This window comes from Vicugna pacos, chromosome 28 (genome assembly GCF_048564905.1).
Source record: "Vicugna pacos chromosome 28, VicPac4, whole genome shotgun sequence".
NCBI classification, from domain to species: Eukaryota; Metazoa; Chordata; class Mammalia; order Artiodactyla; family Camelidae; genus Vicugna; species Vicugna pacos.
Window position 1 is genome coordinate 12,258,020 of NC_133014.1, and position 17,961 is coordinate 12,275,980.

The 17,961-nt window shown below is 39.8% G+C and overlaps 1 protein-coding gene across 2 annotated transcripts in view; it reads right to left on the reverse strand.

The window, feature by feature from the left end:
• Nucleotides 1-11,892, reverse strand: part of KDM3A (lysine demethylase 3A) — a 47,724-nt gene extending 35,832 nt beyond the window's left edge. The window contains exons 1-4 of one of the 2 annotated variants that reach the window (XM_015238783.3): nt 11,779-11,892; nt 11,046-11,260; nt 4,156-4,311; nt 2,833-2,943 (exon numbers count right to left, since the gene is read on the reverse strand). In XM_015238783.3, the coding sequence (XP_015094269.1) occupies nt 2,833-2,943; nt 4,156-4,311; nt 11,046-11,231 (453 nt within the window). In that variant the 5' untranslated portion in view covers nt 11,232-11,260; nt 11,779-11,892. The remainder of the gene's footprint in view (nt 1-2,832; nt 2,944-4,155; nt 4,312-11,045; nt 11,261-11,778) is intronic. The other variant, XM_072951519.1, reaches the window with a different exon arrangement.
• Between the last annotated feature and the right edge of the window lie 6,069 nt (nt 11,893-17,961).

The following is a 17,961-nucleotide window of genomic DNA, read 5'->3' on the forward strand; positions in this document are numbered from 1 at the left end:
AGGAAGTGAAGTCGCCCCAAGCCAAGAGCATGACAGATACAAAGAGCAGCTCAAAGCATAATTTTAAATATGACACAACTTAGGCTACGGGAAATGTAATAAGCAAACCAACTAGGTAGTCAACTCATGTTAAAAATACTCAGTAACCCAGACTCCAGGGATTAGGAAATTATAGCTCCAAATGTAAGGGGCAAAAGACACATACACAAAAACACACAGATTCATTGTGTCAATTCACTGAAATTGCTGTTTTTAACAAACAAATCATTCCACCCAGATTCATTTAACCTAACAAGAATTCCAAATGCATTCTTCTTTATAAATGGTAAAGGGGGTGAGGGGAACAAAATCTGAATGAATAGCCTAAATCTTCAGCAAGCCAATTCTCGGCAGCTCTATGTTTGGCACTATTCCAAGTGTTCTGGCTTTGTGTGTACACTCAGTTATAATAAATGTACACAGAAACTGTCAATAGGAGTAACCTACCCAACCCAAACTATGTAGCACTGAAGCCCTTCCAATATCGGGCCTTCGTGCTTTTCTGCCACTGTGAAATGAATACATCGTGGCCAAAAACAGTTTATCCATTTCTCCCATTGGGAAGTACATTAATTACCAGAAAGGGCCATGTGCTTCTTTTTCTCATGCTACTGCAATTTCAAAAAATTTAAATGTGTTCTCCAGTTCCTACTATTAGAAAAAATAATACGTTAATGGGGAGAGGCACAAATGGTTCTCAAATAACGTAGGATAATTTTACTCTGCCTAGAAGAGTTTTAGCTCATCAAAAGTACCAGATAACTGACCTGCATACTTTGTCTTTTTTTTCTTACCCACAACTAACTGAGACAAATTCAATCCAAAAGACAGACCTTACATTTCAATTTCAACTTCTGCATATGCCAAATGATTTTCAGATCCTCCATTCATTATTTAGGGCAAGCATCCTACTGTTGTAACCACATCATCCAACACAGTTTCATACAGCAGAAGCCTTACGTCATCACCCACATCTACAAGAGAATGCCCTAAAGCATTCAACTTTGGACACTATTATCATCAGTAGAAGTCAAGAGCACACACCGTAGTCTCCCTCAATTACTATTACACTAATAACACTGACACTGATAGCACACAGTGAGTCTCCCTGAGAAAAAAAGGAAAACCTAACTCATCTTTTCAATCTCAAGAAACAAAATGGAGTTCTGCTTTAACTGAAAAGGTTAGACACGTGAAAGCTGGAAAACAGAACTGTCCTGAAAACAACGCTAAGAAGCAAAAACCACCCTCCCGCTCAGTAAAGCAGATACCCACGGCCCCTCCCGTATAATATTCCTTGGTCCTTAAGAGCCATTATTCTTCTGTTTAAGGCAGGAAAAATATCAAGATGCCTACCTGACACATGAAAGTAACTTGTGTCTGCAATTAAATACAAGCACCGTCCTCTGTTGCGTGTACTTAAACACTAGAAAGTAAGGGTCAGAGTGTGAATCTTGTTTTCACTCACTTCCAGGTATGGGAGTAAAAGGCTTAAGTAGGGAAAAGCCAGTGTTTTGGGTTTTCCCACACAGGCCCAGCAATGGCATTGATCACAGCCCTAAACTGCCTTTTAGCAAACAGACTGGCTTAATTGTTCCACAGGCCATACAAGTTAGGTCGCAAAACAGAAGTGGGTAAAGGGGATTATTAAGCTTCACATGATATCTAAAAGACGAATGTTATTCTAACACCAACACTGTTCCCAAGGTAGTGATCTGCAGAGATAATGTGTGTGCTCCTCTCTCTCAACATCTTTATAAGAAAGGAAAAAATCCTTTATTACGTGAGCATACCCAGCATACCATACATATGAGCATTACCCAAGAGCCTAAATGTTGTGAAGAAAAAGATGAGAGTTTTGCAAGCTAACTGGAAAGAATAAGAATACACACGCACATTCAATGTGCATTGTTTGTGGTAATTATGTTCTTAACAGAACCACAAACACTGAATTAGTGAACACTGAGCCACTGCTCCTAGGGGAAAGATGGGGTCCCTTCAAGCCTCTGATCACAACATTTTCACCAACCGATTAATCTATAACCTTCTTTTACATATTTCTTTTGAAAGACACATTATTTAGTATACACTGCTGTATTATTAACCTTGAATTCACAGCCACTGTACGTTATGGCTGAATGAAACTTATCTAACACGTGTAGATTCTCCCTAAGACACAACACAGCACTTAAGAGCACTACACAGCCTTCACCACTACCCTTGGTGGTGATTTTAAACAGTGAAATCACAAACAAGCAAAAAATTCAGCACTACACAGAGCTCAAAGAGGACACGTGTTTACAGTAGAAGAGATGAAACAAGAAGGCAGAATGTCACCTTATTCGACCCCACGTGGGAACATGTGTCAGACAACTCAAACTCTGCACATGTCTGTGAATGACCATGAAAGCACCAAAGTACTGATTTGGGGGTTACAAATATATCTGGCAAGCAAGCAAATTCCCAAATATAGAATCCTTAAATAATGAGGACTGACATATATAAGTATATAAAGAGACAGTCAATCTGTTTAAAATTACTTTCACATCTCCTAGGTGTGTCTATACCCACACACACCATCAACTGCAGTACCTTTATCTTCCCAGCCCCAATAAACAGCACCAACACGATGGCTAACACTGAGCAATGATGTCTAGCAACTTCACTGCTGATGAGATGAGGCCTTCTCTCCATTAGCTATCTCAATTAGACCAATCAACCTCAATATTTTAGTTCATATTAAAGGAGTCTGTATCTCTATTTGGGGGGTTTAATATTGTCTCTACATTTTACCTGTATAGGCTTCAAAAGTTCTTTTGAAAGAAATACTCTTTGTTGATCTCCTAAAAAGCGAATAGATGTTACAGATCCCAAACCAGCTTTGTCCAACAGAGATTTGTACATCTGAAACAAAAGATAGAGTTTTGTCATTGTAACTGCTGTCAGCATAATTCTGAAAATGGGGACCGGCAATTTTCCATACACACAGAAAGAGATGAAGCCATACAGTTTTTTATTTACTACCAGAATCTCAATAATAACTATTTATGCAACCACAGTAAGACCACATAATTTTTACCCAGAATCAATAATTTAAAACAGACACAAATTTGGGAGTCACTAACATAAAGGTCTGGGTCCACAGATGTATGTATGGCTTCCCCCAAGTTTACGTGAAATATTGTTTCAGTGCATTTTTCTGGGGAGACAGGGTCACGTTTTTAGCCAACGGTTAATAGCTGGGGAAAAATACAAAGGGCAAAATACAACTTTAAACAGGACCCGACATCACTCAAAAACCTCCAGCAGCTCTTCTTACCCATGGGCAAAATCTAAACTCTGCCAGCAGAGCACACAAAGCCCTTCACAAGCTGTCAGCCTCAGTCATCCTCCTGGCCTTTCCAATTATGCACACCAGGCCCTTCCTCCTTCAGGCCCCAGCTCATGTCTCAAACAGCCTGAACTGTCCTCGCCAGACATAGTGATTACTCTTTTCCTTTAACTGCACCAGACTTATGTGTAAAAATGGCACAATCGTATACTGACTGCCAGTATCTTTAAAGCCAAAGAATTATACGAGCCAGAGGGAATCTTAAAGATCATGAGACAGAAAGTGGAAACCCTCCCAGGGACTGGGCAACAGCGACTACTCAGTTTCAGCCTATTGTCACCATAAGGAAGCGCTGCAAGGCTCCAGTGTTGCCCTATCTTGCAGTTTTTCCAAGAAAAACTAGAAATCTAGATTTTGAAGTAAAGTAGACAACTAATTCAGATTTTCTTAAAACACTGTGAGGATCAAGCCAAAAAGATCTGTATGTCTATACACATCTGCTGGTTTCTAACCTCTGACCCAGACATTCCCCACATTACTTCCACCCAGACTCTTCAAGTGAAGAAACTGAGGCCCAAGAAAGTCAAGGGTCCAGAGCTGCAGGGCTCCCAGAAGGGCTGACAGGAGATTCTGGGTGTTTTTCTGGCTCTTCCACATTTCGTATCTCTGTACTACTATTTTACAGAGGGCCAAATATAAGCATTACATATAGATTTTCCCTGTTTCATCTGTAACGGATGAAATGCCCTCTTCCCAGGGGTTCAGTAAGTCCAAGTGTTACTCACTATTGCAGGCCACTGAACAATTCGCTCAGCAATTTCTGGAGATTTTCGTTCAGCCAAAACCAAGTTGTGTTCTACTAAAAAGGCTCTCCTTTGAAGGCTGTAGACCTCTAACCATCTTCGTTTCCTCCAAGATTCCCCATCAAACTCCACACACACCTAGACAAACAGAATTGAACAAAAGCAGGCTTGATTAACAAAAATAAACAAGAAAAATGCCCAGGTGGAACTGAACCTTATCAACCTATTCGAATCTTTTATGGGAAAGCGCTGGCCCTCACTCCTCCTCTCTGACTTCTCCTTCACAGCCCACAATAAACTAACCAGATACATTAGTCTGAACACCAAGCTTTGGCCTCCAAGCCACTTTGGGAAACAGAAGTCAAAGGATCTGGAGGCCAGCCTCTGTCCTCAAAGTAACCTCTGGGAAGCTCTAACAGAAAAGAACCCCATGTAGAAGGTTTCTGCATGTGTTAACTGGACCTCAGAGCTTTGACAACTGAAAGACAGAAATCTGAAACCAAAAGTACTTACCGCACGTGGCATTGTAATTCAATGTTGACACTGTCGGTGAGTTTAAGATGACCCCCTCCCCAACACAATCCACTGCCAGCTTTTGTGTCCCTTGGGCAGCAGTAGGACTTAACACAAAGTACTCTGTCAATAATTTTGATTTGAATAAACCAGGACATTTACCCCAGAGTTTGAAATCTAAGACAACTTAACTACACATAGAAACAAGGAATTGATAAACAACCCGAGTTTTCTAAAACTACCTCTAGGATCTTATATGAAAATTAAACTACCTTTGAAATACAATTTTCCCAAGTAACTATGAAGTTTTCTGCTTCTAATCCACAAAATACCTTTTAATCCTAAAGTTAAAACTCATTCAATTTGTATAACTATTTTAAGACATAAACGGAGTTCAGTCCAAAAGTGGATCTCTGACAGTAACTCAGAAGTAGGAATCGGTCACAAAACCTTAAAGGTCATATGAATGTACCAAAATACCTTAGCTTCCTTAACCTATTATGAATATGACATCCCTTAATTTATTCTAAATCTTTTAAAATGTTTTTTATATTTTAACTGACATACAACTCAATAACTGACATACGCTCAATATTCAGCGTAAAAATCATTATTTTTATTTTATTTAAAAGCCCTCCACTTACTAGAGAGGTCTCTCATTTTTGGTTTCAAAGAATTAGTTAATAAATCTATCAAGACTTTATAATTTCATAGACAATCATAGCTCCCTTTCCAACCTTTAACTTTCTCTTAAAAAAAAAATTTCCATTCATCTGTCAGAACCCAATTCAAAACTCCTTTCTCAAAGCCTTCCCTTACTGAAAAACCCCTTTCCCTCCGAAGAGAAATCCCTTGCTAATTGTTGGCAAAACTCTGTACTTTTCCTTCCTCGCACTTATCCACATTTTGAATTATTTATTTGTGGTTAGCTGATTGACATATTATAAATTCTAACGGGCCAAAGTCTGTGTCTGCGTTTACTTACCATTGCATTTCACTGATCTCCAGGCCCTAGTCAGTACTCAAACACTTGCTGAATGAATAAATTTCTATCTGAATTGGGCTCTTTCATTTTCCTCATCCATTTGGAAGGCACGAATTTCCCAACTGGTATACCACTAGCCACAATCCCAAACCTTTCCAATTTTATGGGTATAGAATATAAATTTTTAAAATCAATGAAATTTAAAGACCCATCCTATCCTCCCCCAACCACAAAATGTGCACCCCTAATTTCCCAGGAAACCTCCTCTGAGAAGCTGCCTATCTTCTTGGTATGGCAGGCTTTTAACCTTGCAGTTATTACAGACAGTGCAAATGTGGAAGCACCTACTATGTGACAAGGCCTTGTGTACTCTCTCCTTGGTTCTATGTATTCCTCCACCATCATGACCAACCAAATGGTCCCTCACAGAGGTGTTCAGAGACTACCTGTTTTCCTTTCTGTTTACTTAGCCACAGGATCCAGGTCATCTGACATCTCCCCTATCTTTCTGCCCCACATCACATCAACCTCAAACCCAACTTAGCTTTGGATGAGTTGCCCCATCACTGTAGTGTAAGAGGAATGCACATCTACAAACTTCAGAACCAGAGCGCTCTGGGTTTGAATGCCAGCTATGTTGAAGCTTTCTTAGAATGATTTTATATGTATAAAACAAAATACGCAGGATTACAAAGGAAATCAATTAACTGTACCAATGTTAAGAACCCTTGCTTAAATCTAAGCTCTCTGAATTTTGCGTTTTGGTAGCTTCAAAATCAAAGTAATAACATCTATCCTTCATTGAACTGTTAGGTAGACTTTAAAGGTGATGTCTGTTAAATATCTGGTAAGAAGACCAGGTGTTTTAAGACCTTCATGGTAATTCTAATCTTAATTTATCAGGGTATTACTTCTTCACTTAGGAATGTGGCAGAGAACTTCAATGTGATTATCTAACACTCATTCAAGAAGAAAAAGCAATCTAAGATCTGAAGTGGTTTCCCAAAACTGAAGTAATACCACAGTTCTTATCATATCACCATCTATAAAGCTTATGATCAACCCTAAACCAAAATTTAGACAAGGTTCCTCTTTATATCTCAATCTTTGAGTGATCTGGAAATTAAATTTAGCTCTTTAAAAATAAATTAATTTATGACTTTCAAGTATTAGGTTGTGTTGGTCAAAAATTCACATTTAAAAACCTGACTTTTTTAAAAATGTAAGGAAACCAACAAGTTGTGAGCTTTCTTCAATATTCTTTCAAAAGTTTCCTATTATAACAAAGTTTCCTATCTATCATAACCACATGTCTTTCATTTGTGCCTTGAGGTCTGAAGCTCTATACATAAGGATACCCATCCCCCTCAGAAAAGCCTCTTCTGCAGAAATTTCTATTAAAAAACTCACCAATAAGAATTCAAATTCAGGGAAAATGAAAGTGATTTGACCAAGCTCCTGCAAGCTGACAGATACAACTAGTTCTCATTCCAAACTGTGTTCTTCCTTCCACAATCCCTTGGTCCACAAAGGGGATGTTATTTATGCTGTCTGACTCCAAAGCCCAGAAAAAAGTCTAAAAATTATAATTAACTACCTATAATTCCCAAACTTCCTATTTTTTAATAGGACATTTTGTAAACATGTGCCCATTAGCCTATCAAATACCTTGACCAGATGTTGGATATTTCAAATTAATTATTTCAAGCTATTTTTCCCCAACATAAAATCTCTTCAAGACACATGAATTAAAATTATCTAATCAAGCTGATCTCAAAACCTCCCACTCTTAGTATACACTAATCTTACCTGGATATAACAATTATGTAAACCATCAGAATGGCCAAGTAAAATGTTTCCAAGTAGCACTTACACAATGGCATGATTTTTAACCAAGTTTTTAGTGCCACATCTACTCTATGTTCAGAATTACAATGCAGGATACCACTTACTTCACTAGTCCACAAATTAGGAAATTAATTCATTATGCTTCTATTTATGTCTTCTTACACCTAAGGAAAATGCTCGTCTAAAATCCCAAAGTCTAGCATTCAATTATAGGGATGAACAGTTTTTTTTTTTTTTCATTATACTGTGCTAAGAGTTTCTCATTTTACATGATTTGACTGGCAACAGAATCCACCAACATTCAAGTTTTGTCTCCAGGCAAGGATGAGAAGATTAGGCATTGGTCAAAGCATCCAATTGCCAAAAAGGGCTTTAACAGCACAAAATGGTACAGACAGATAGCAAGTACTACTCATCTGATAAAGGCACCCCTAAGAACTAAGAAGAGGCAGAAGACCCAATGAAAATGCAGGTTCAAGGGAAGGGAAAGTTCCAGACAAACAAGTTGGGGAAGGAGAGCATCCCCTGCAGGCATAATGAACAAAGCCAGTTAGGGAGCGATCTGCCTCACACTCAAGGAAAAGAGAGTAGGATAAAAATAAGGATGAAGAAGTCTTTCTAATCACACCTAATTAAGATCTGTTGTTACTCCGAGTAAAGAGAATGTCACTGCTCCATCAGTAGATTATTTCTAAATTGCTTTTCTATACAGAAGTAATAATTTTATGATTCCTTCACTTATTTGTTCAAATATTTTAGCCAACACTACATGTCAACACAATGTTCTCAGTGCTGGGGATCCAGAAGCCAGCAAAATAGAATGCTTTAATCTCACTCTACCTGAATACTGAAGCCTAGTGTTTAAGATCTGGAGACAAACTTGGGCAAGTTACTTCTTTAAGCTTCAATTTCTAACATTAAAAAATGTGGTTTACCATCTAGGATTTTTGTGAGGACTAAATAAAAGTATTTGCTGCATAACAAGTATTTGTTATTATGTCTTTACCTAACTCCTTTGTAATCAACTACTAAACACACTGTATCTGAGTGACTGACTTTGTTACCAAGTCTTTCTCCAGATGAAACAAAGTTAACAAGACCTGGCATCATTAACATCATCCTCAACTAAGGAAGCAGATCAGTCCAGACAGACCTGTACTTCTACCAGTGCTAAAACAGTTGCACACTGCTTGAATTTTATTCATTTATGTTCATCATAGCCCTCAGTCCCAACCCTCTCCCCAAAATTCAATACCCCTAAGCCCAGGTCTTCAGCATGATCTTATTTCCTGCCTGCATCTCACCAAACACAACTGGTTTCGGTATTTCATGTTTTTGCCACTACAACACGTCCCTAAACTTACACCAATTACTTGATCTGTTACTCAGCAATAAAGATTAAAAAAGAGGAACTGAGTAGATTTCTTACATGAGGGTTGAGTTGTAAAGTCTGCAGGTAAAGCAAAAAATCCAACACAGTCAAAACTGTTCCTGAATTAAAATCCCCATTGTCTCTGGGTTAGGTGCATTGGCACAATGGAAGAGACACACAGCCAAACCTAGATTCAAATGCTCCCTCGTCACTTAGTAGCTCACTATGCAAGTCTGGACAAGTCTCCTTTTCCTAAACCTATTTCTTCATTCCGCAAATGAAGAAATCACCACCCCTTCAAAAAGACTGGGGGTGGGGGAGATGTGGAGATTAAAAAGAATACACATAAAGGACCTCTTAGATTGCCTTCCTAACCCAACAGGTCTGCAATCACTGTTAGGAAAGGGAACACCTAGTCTCTCATCATCTGCCAAGGAACTAAAGACTGTAAAGCTTAATCGTGTTTCCATTCAAATCAGATAAAAACAAATACACCAGAGAAAATTTTACTTGGCTGATGAAATCAACCACAACAAGTATGATTGAAATCTAGTACACAAAGCCAATTCTACTGAGGAAGGTTACTAGCCTAAAGCAAAGAGGCTGGCCATCCCTGCACCACACTACATTCTTTCTGTGAACATCAAAACCCGGCTTGCTAGGTGTGAACCCAAACTTCAGTGTATGACAGGAGTCCTTTGGTGGCGAAGCCTTTGATCAGGGAGCATGGTGATGAAGAGGGTGGGCTCAAGGGTCAAAACTTTCTGGTTTAGAACACAGGCCATGCCAATTCCTAGCTATGTGGCCTTGGGCAAGATAATCTCTCCCGGCTCCAATATTTTTGTCTGTAAAATGGGGAACATTAGTACCAACTCCCAAAGAAGTGCTGGAAGGATTAAATAAGATTACGGCTGTGAAGTGTTCAGCATGATGCCTGGCACGTGGTTAAGTACTCAATGGTCACTCCTTTTCAACGTGAAGATTAAGCACACTATGGAAGCTTTAAAAATATATGACCACACATCCTTTTCCCGCAACCCTCTGCAGACTAATACTGGTTTGGGCATGCACTGTCACCTTGAAAGTCCTCAAATGAACAGTGTTTCAGAACTCAACATGTATTCAACTGCCAATGCAAAAACTTGCTTCCCTTATTTGAGTAGTTTTCAAGAAAAAGGAAAGATAATGACCAAGTGAAGATATTGAAACATATCCATTACCCAGGATGGAAAGCTCTTCTGTTCTGACAAGCTTCCTTCAAGTTATCACCACTTTGGAGTCTTTGCTGGGGATCTTTTCTCAGTTATTTCTACACAAAGGAGTCTTTGTTGCTACAATGGCTTCCTCACTGGTAGTTCCCAGACAATCCTTTCACACTAACACTTCTATTAGGGAGTACGATCAGAATTTGTTTCTTTTTGAAAAGATCTAACTGAAAAAGGTCCTGTGTGTCATTCTGATTTAAAATCACCAGCCAAACTTGGTCCTATTTCTCTCCCACCCCGCAAACACCCAAAAGAAGTATTTAGAAGCCATTCCTCCAACACACCAAGTAAGGAGCAGCTCCACCCCAGCCCTCCATATATGGTCATATCCACACCCACCCACAGACTCATCGTGGTCAACCAGGAACCCACTCCTGCCCTCACCCACCATATACGGACAAATACCCACCCTAATATGCTAAAGAGAACTAAGCTCCTCCCTCTACACACACTTCTAACAAGTCTGAAAGTTTAAGAAGTTGGGTGAAGAAATTAGGAGGAATCAACAAAAAACCCAACTAAAAGCACTTCCAAGCAATAGCGCTCAGTTCTTCACCATTTCAAACGTCAACCACTTGCCCAACTTAACAACAACGCTCCGGGTTCGGAGAAATAATCGCACAGCCCTAAAGAGGCACAGCGCGGGCAATAAGCAAGCATGTCTGAGCAGCCCTAAGCCCATTATCAAACACAGGCAGCTCTAGGCCAAACACACCTCGCTCTACGCACCATTTCAAAGACTTTCAAGGTCTAGTTTTCTGCACCTTCAGATGAGAAGCCAACTTTCTGGTCGCCTTTTCAGAAAACGGGAGGCGGGGGGGTGCTGGCTGTCTCGTTACCACGGTAACTAGGAAACGTCCGACTGCCAAGGCCCGGGAGCCGGTTTTACCTTCAGATCCTTCTTGGTAACGTCGGTGTGGGAGACGGCTCGAATTGTCCCCGAGAGCCAGGGCCACTCGGCGACGCGCTCCACGTCCCAGCTGTCGTGGCCGCCGTCGCTGCCATCGGCTGCGGACAGACTGAGGAATCTCTTCCCCACCAATACTGGCCAACTTTCTCCGAGCGTGAGCACCATGGTTTCCACGCTGCAGGAAGGGCGCCTCCCTGCAAAAACACAAAAACAAAATGCAACGGGGGCAGCGGTGGGGGGAGTCCAAGGAGGAGGGAGGGCTCCTAACCCCGGTCGGAGGACGGGACTCCAGGCGGCGGCAGGCGCGACTGACGACCCCGCAGCCGATTTTTTCCACCCGCGTCCTCCCCGCCCCCCGGATCCCTCCCCCACCGCAAACACGGGCCCAAGCGCCGCGTGACCCTCGCTCTCCCAAGTTTCGTTTTTCCAAAACCTTAAACCAAAACGCAGACAGAGTGAGGGGAGAATTATTTGCGGCTTAAGTGGATTTGAAAGTGTTTGCCCCTCACCCCGGAAAAGAAAAGGCCCCGAAGCAGAGAGCCCGTCCCAGGCGGTCGGGTCCCCGCCCCAGGCGGCCCCGCGGGAGGGGCGAGCCAGCGGTTCCGCACTTGCCCCGCCGCCCCGCCCCGACACCCAGCTTCCCGGCCCCCGACCCCCCGGCCTGCGCCGCGGCGCTGAGGGGACGGCGGGGCCGCGGGCTTGGCGCCTTCACCTTTCTTCCTCCGCTCCCTTTAGCCGAGGCCGCGGCGCTCTTACCCCGCCTCCCGCCTCCCGCCTCCCTGAGTCACCGGCGGCGGCCGCCGTTTCCAGCCGCCCAGCCGACTCTAGCTCTGACTTGGTTGAAGAGCTCTCACAAGACACGCACAGCCTCCCGGGCCCGCCCCCTCGGAGCCGCTTCCACCGCTCATTGGCTGAGTCCAAGGAGCTGGGCGGGACTCGTGGGGAAAAAGCTCATCTCCATTGGCCAGCCTGGCGAGGGCGGGGCGAGAGAAAAAAACAATTCCTTGGCTGCCTCCTCCCTTTCCCCTCCCCCTTCCGACTCCCGGACGACCCCCATTAGGTTAAAGTACACAGAGTGTAAGCGAGGGATCCCTCCGCCACAGCCATTCTTTCCATTTGTTGCCTCACTGGATGCAAAAAAGTCCCGCGAAATCGGTGATCAACTTTAGGGCTCAGAGGGAAATTGCAGTGGTGCACAGATAAGACTGAATGGCGAACCCCAGAGCTGTAAGTGCCTATTGGATTGCTCTTCAAGTGCGTAGGCTGTCGACCGAAGATAGGCTTTCCACTTGGCGGAAGAATCTCACAGGAAAGGGGTGAGGGCGGTGCAGAGTCAGCGGGGGAGGGAAGGGACGGGACGTGCGGTTTCAAGCGTACTCAGCTAGAGGGAGGAGCGACAGTGCTCTGGAGGCTTCTGCGCAGGCGCTTCGCGGAGCAGAGGCTGGAGCTTGGGCTGCTGGGCGAAATGGCCGCGGGAGGCGCAGGCGCACGTGGTGCTGATCATGGAACCTCTAAAGTCCGCCATTTTGAAGGAAAAATGAAGAAAGGCATGGAGTCACTGGGAAATGACGTTGATTAAATCTGCAGCAAAAGAAGCCATTCAGTATCTTGCAGAATGGGATTTTTTTTTTAATGAAAAGGGAGAATGAAAAGATATTCTGAGTCTTACAAAGAAATTGAAAGACTAGATCAAGGTCATGATGATGTAAGAGATATGAAGAAGAGGTGACTTTGAAGGACAAAGGAGTTGAGAGGTGATTGTGTCCTTTGGGCAAGAAGTTTTTTGATTGAGTGAAGAAAAAATTGAATGAAGGAATAAGCCCTCTTATTTTACAAAGGCTGGTGCTTGAGATGGTATGGCATTTAATCTCTAAAATTAAGTGAAGATTAAGGGAAGAACTCAACTCCCAATTTTACAGGTGTGAAAACGGAGAATCAGAAAAAGTTCAGAAACGTATTCGAAAAATTATATGTGCAAGTTAACTCCAGGCTTTGATTTTAAACATATGTGTTCTGAAAACATATTACATAAAATTTTTAATTAATAATAAACAGTGAAGAATTAATTGGAGGTATGATTTGGAGACCATTAAAAGGGGGGGGAAATGGAAGAAAGAAAATATGTCCATTCCAATATAAGTCAGAATGGGAACAAGAAAAAAAAAAAACTAGAGGGAAATATATTAAATAGGAAAAAAAAAAAAAACTAAAGGAGTAAGTCTAAAGATCAGTATTTACAATAAATATAAATGGATTAATTTTACTCAGAACTTTAAAAGACAGGCTGGATTGAAAACAAAATCCATCTATAATTGACCAGAGGGAAACTCCAAACAACAGAGAAGGCTTGAAAATATTGAGTTAAATGTATTTCTAATCTAATGATAATCAAAGGAAAGCAATATAGCAATGTTAATATAATTGAAAGCAAAAGCATCAAAAGAGAGAAGGATTTTATATCAATTAAGATGAAGACCACAAAGATAATATATATTCTTGAACTATTTTGACTCTGGGAACATAGTATAGACTAAGACTAAACTATCAGAACTATGAGAAAATGTTGACAGTTTGTAACAGGAGTAGAAGATATAAATACATCTACCCTAGATGTATGCCCAAAAATAGGCATCTCAGATTTTAAAAATAAGTGAGGACTCAGATTATGTAAATTAACTATTAATCTGAAAAACAATCACTAGGGACAAGTTCTATCAAATTTCAAATAGCATATAATTCCTATTTTATAGTCACAGTTCCAGAACTTAGGAAAGATGGAAAAATATCCAGTGCATGTTATAAAACTTGCAAAACCCTATTATCAAATCTGAACCAAGAGAATACAAGAAAGGAAAACTATAGTTCAATCATATATGTGAACAGAGATGGAAAAATTCTTATTTAAAATATCAACAAATTGAATCCAGCAAATTAAGTCCCGATTTAATTAGGGTTAGTATATGACTACAAGGATATTCCTGAATTAGAAAATTACTATAGTTCACCACAACAGGTTAAACAAAAAAGAAGTTATGTTGACTTTACTAGAGGCTAGGAAAGAGCGTGCACTTGGAATGAACACTGAATTACCTAGAATAGTAGGAATATTAAGAGCACACATATTCAATACTTATTTATGATTTAAAAAATAATTTTATACTTCCACAGAGCTAGGAATATAAGACATCCACTCTAGAAAAACACCCACATATATAAGCTAGGAGACATCAACAAGGTTGTTGATTTCAGCATTGTTTGTGGTCATGAAAAATTAGGAATAATCTATAGGGGCTTCATTTGGGAGATGGATATATGTTCATGTAATGAAAAGCTGTGGAGAAGCTGAAAGGGAATGAAAGATACTTAGATGTGCCAATAAGGATAGATTAGCAAAACAAATTTTGAATGAAAAAGTTGCACTTGGTAATATTTGAAAATACACACACAAAAGTTATACTACATATGTTCTATGATATATAGATAGATATAAACTCATAATGATGGTTATTGGTATTGGAGGAGCATGTTAGTATTGGAGGTATTGGTCAAAGGTGACTTAGCATTGTTTTTAATTCCCTCATTTTTATGAGGCAAATGAATTCATGTTACTTTTGAAGTTTAAAGTTATATTTAAAATCCTATGAATGGAATCTACTGTGTTAACACTTAAGAGTATTCATGACAAATTATTAGAACTAATACAAGAGTCAAGAAGGTGGCACAATAAAAGATTAACCAAAAAAACGAAGAATTTTTATTCCTTAACAAGCATAAATTAGAACATACTATAGAAAAAAAGAAACCATTTATAATCATGAAAACTACAGAATATCTAGGGAAAAACATAATGTGAAATAAACAAAACCTACAAGAAGAAAACCATAAGACTTTACCAATGGAAAGATACCCATATTATGGGTGCATAAAATAAGATTTGAAAAATTCCATCTCCTTATATGAGTCAATAGAGATGTCATTTCTCCTCAAATTAAACTACTTTCAAATTAAATTTCTTTCAATGAATGTAAGACTCAAAATAGAAATATATGAAGAATTAAGAGAATACAGAAACAGACCCATGTGTCTATGAACAATTATTTTATGATTAATACAGCATTTCAAATGACTGTAAATAATAAACTGTTTAATATATCCTTTGGGGTCTATTGGCTATCCATTAGGAAAAATATAACAAAGTCAGATCTCTACATCAACATTCACAAAAATAAATTCCAGGTGGATCAAAGAGTTAGATACTAAAAAATCTAGTAAAATATTTTAAGATTCCTTTCCCCTTTCCTTCCTCCTTACCTTTTCCTTCCTCTTCCTGAACATTTCAGCCCTAAAGCTGTTAGGAGTGTGGAGTGAGGTAAGTTTCCATAAGGAGAGGCTGCCTGGCATGGAATGTTTGAGCTATAGGAGTTATGGTCTGGCATGAGGAATCAGAGCGCAAGCTGGGCGAGAAGGGTAGACATACAGGTCAACTCAGCATGAGATACCTAGAGCCTGGGTGAGGTGAGGAGGGCATCCATGAGTTGGGGTCACTTGGTGTGTTGTGTTGGAGTCCAGCCAGGGAAAGCTGGGGGAAATCCTGGTGCTGGATCTTACAGCCTGAGGAAAGTAAGGAGAGCATTCATGCAGGGACCAGAAGAGAACATCGAAAAGCCTGAGAGAGATCTTAGAAGCAGGAGGAGAACCAGGAGAGAGGTGCATCCTGAAAACAAGGCGGAAGAGAATTTTGATTTGGAGAACCGTTCAGAGTGCTCAAAGGATACACTGAAGTCAAGGCAGGTGGAGGACCAAGCGGCAGGATATTGACACTTCCAACAAATATATTTCAGCCTGGAGGTATTGCCAGGAATCACTTCGGCTGGTTAGTAACAGCCATCATCCAAGCTCCAGCACATACATTCCAGTGAAAATCCTGCCACTGACTACATGAGTTGACTTTTACGCCAAGGAACATGGGAAGTTTCCAAAAACCTTCAAGAGAGTTAGCAACTGGAAATTCGGAGTCTGTTTGGCCCTGGATCCTCAACTGCAGAACAATTAGGGTACAATTTGCTGTCTAAATCTCCTTCCCTTAAACAGCACAAGAACAGTGTTTTGTGTGAAAATTTAAATATGTTATTTCTGTTAAAGCGGTGCACCTGTGACAATTAACGCAGCAGAGCATCAATACTAAGCTCCTTCTCTCTCTCTCTTTTTAAAGAATTTTTCTGTTGAGGAATAATTTATTTCCAGAGAAATGCACAGATCTTGAGTGAACAGTTCCATCAGTTTTACAAATGCATTAAACCATATAAACCACACCCCTATCAAGATATAGAACAGGGGTCAGTCAGCTACAGCCCACAGTTCAAGTTTGGCACACCAACAAATTTTCCACAGCCAATGAAGAATGATCTTTATATTTTTTAATGTTTGAACAAAGAAGATGAATATTTTGTGACCATGAAAATTGTACAGAATTCAAATTTCAGTGTTTCTACATAAAAATAGAACACAGCCTCTAAACAAAAGGACCTCATAACTTATTTTATTCTGTAGATGCTGTAATGTCTACAAAATGTGGTCCATAAATATCCTTAGATTAACTCCATGGATTAAGTACATTGGAAAAGCTAACACTCCCCCCTGACCCTGACACAAAAGAATCTCTTTCTTAAAACCATATATTTCAATTACTGACTTCTCACCATCTGGCTCAATGACTCTGTAAGTTACATAATATTATTTCAAATGTTTTATAGAACTTGTCTTTTAGTTTTAGTTCACTTGTGGCTGAATATATCATTATTTCTCCAGCTGTTTTCTGTTCTACCACCCCCACCTCAGCCATCTGTGCAATGAGTAGAAAAGGAAAAGATGGAAAATTTCACATGGGACAGTTCCTAAATGCAACCTCTTGTTTATTTTTTCCCCCCACTGCTTTATTATGAACAATTTTAAACATTATCCATATGCCTACCATCCAAGTTCAACAATTAACATTTTGCCATGTGTGCTTTATTTATATAATTTTTATTTATTTATATATATAGTTTTTCTAAACCATGCAAAGTTGCAAACATCACTGAACTTCACTAAATACATCAATGTGCATCTCCTAAAAATAGTCTCCAAAAAAAATTGAAAATGGACAGGATTTTAAACTATAATGTTGTTATCTAGTATAATTTAACATCCTGTCCATTTTCAAATTTTTCCAATTATTTTGTGTTTAATTCGGGAGAACAGACATTCTTAGACCTCAAAGATTCCCTGAGAGAAAGAAATGACAAATAATCCATAATTAAGAAATTTGGCTCTTTCCTGGTCTCTAAAACAAAGTGAAAAGTAAAGGGATTTACCTTCCATTAAAGTTGAACAAACAATTCTTTTGTGCAATTCTTTCTGTCTCCCTCCTAAGGAAACACAGGGTAGTAATCATCCCTAAGAAGTTTTCCAAATAAAAGATTACACATATTTGGATTCTTAAGGGCTACCTCTCAATAATAAATAGCCCCAATAACAAATGATTAACTGATATTATATCTTGGTAATGGTAAGTTCTGGCTTTTCATGATAAAATGACTTAGGGTACCTAAAAACAAATTTAGAACACAGCCACACCCATTTTTTTTGTTTGTTTATCTATGGCTAATTTCATGCTACAACAGAGACTGTATGACCTCCCCAAACCTAAAATATTTACTCTCCACCCCTTTACAGGAAAAATTTGCCAAACCCTGATAGAGAACATTCCATGACCCCTGAATGTTCCTAAGCATTATCTTCTAGTCAATACCCTTGCACAGAGTAACCTTTGTTCTGATTTCTATCACTATAAATTGACTTTGCTTGGTTTTGAATTTATTTAAGTGACATGACACAATATGTACTTTGGTATCTA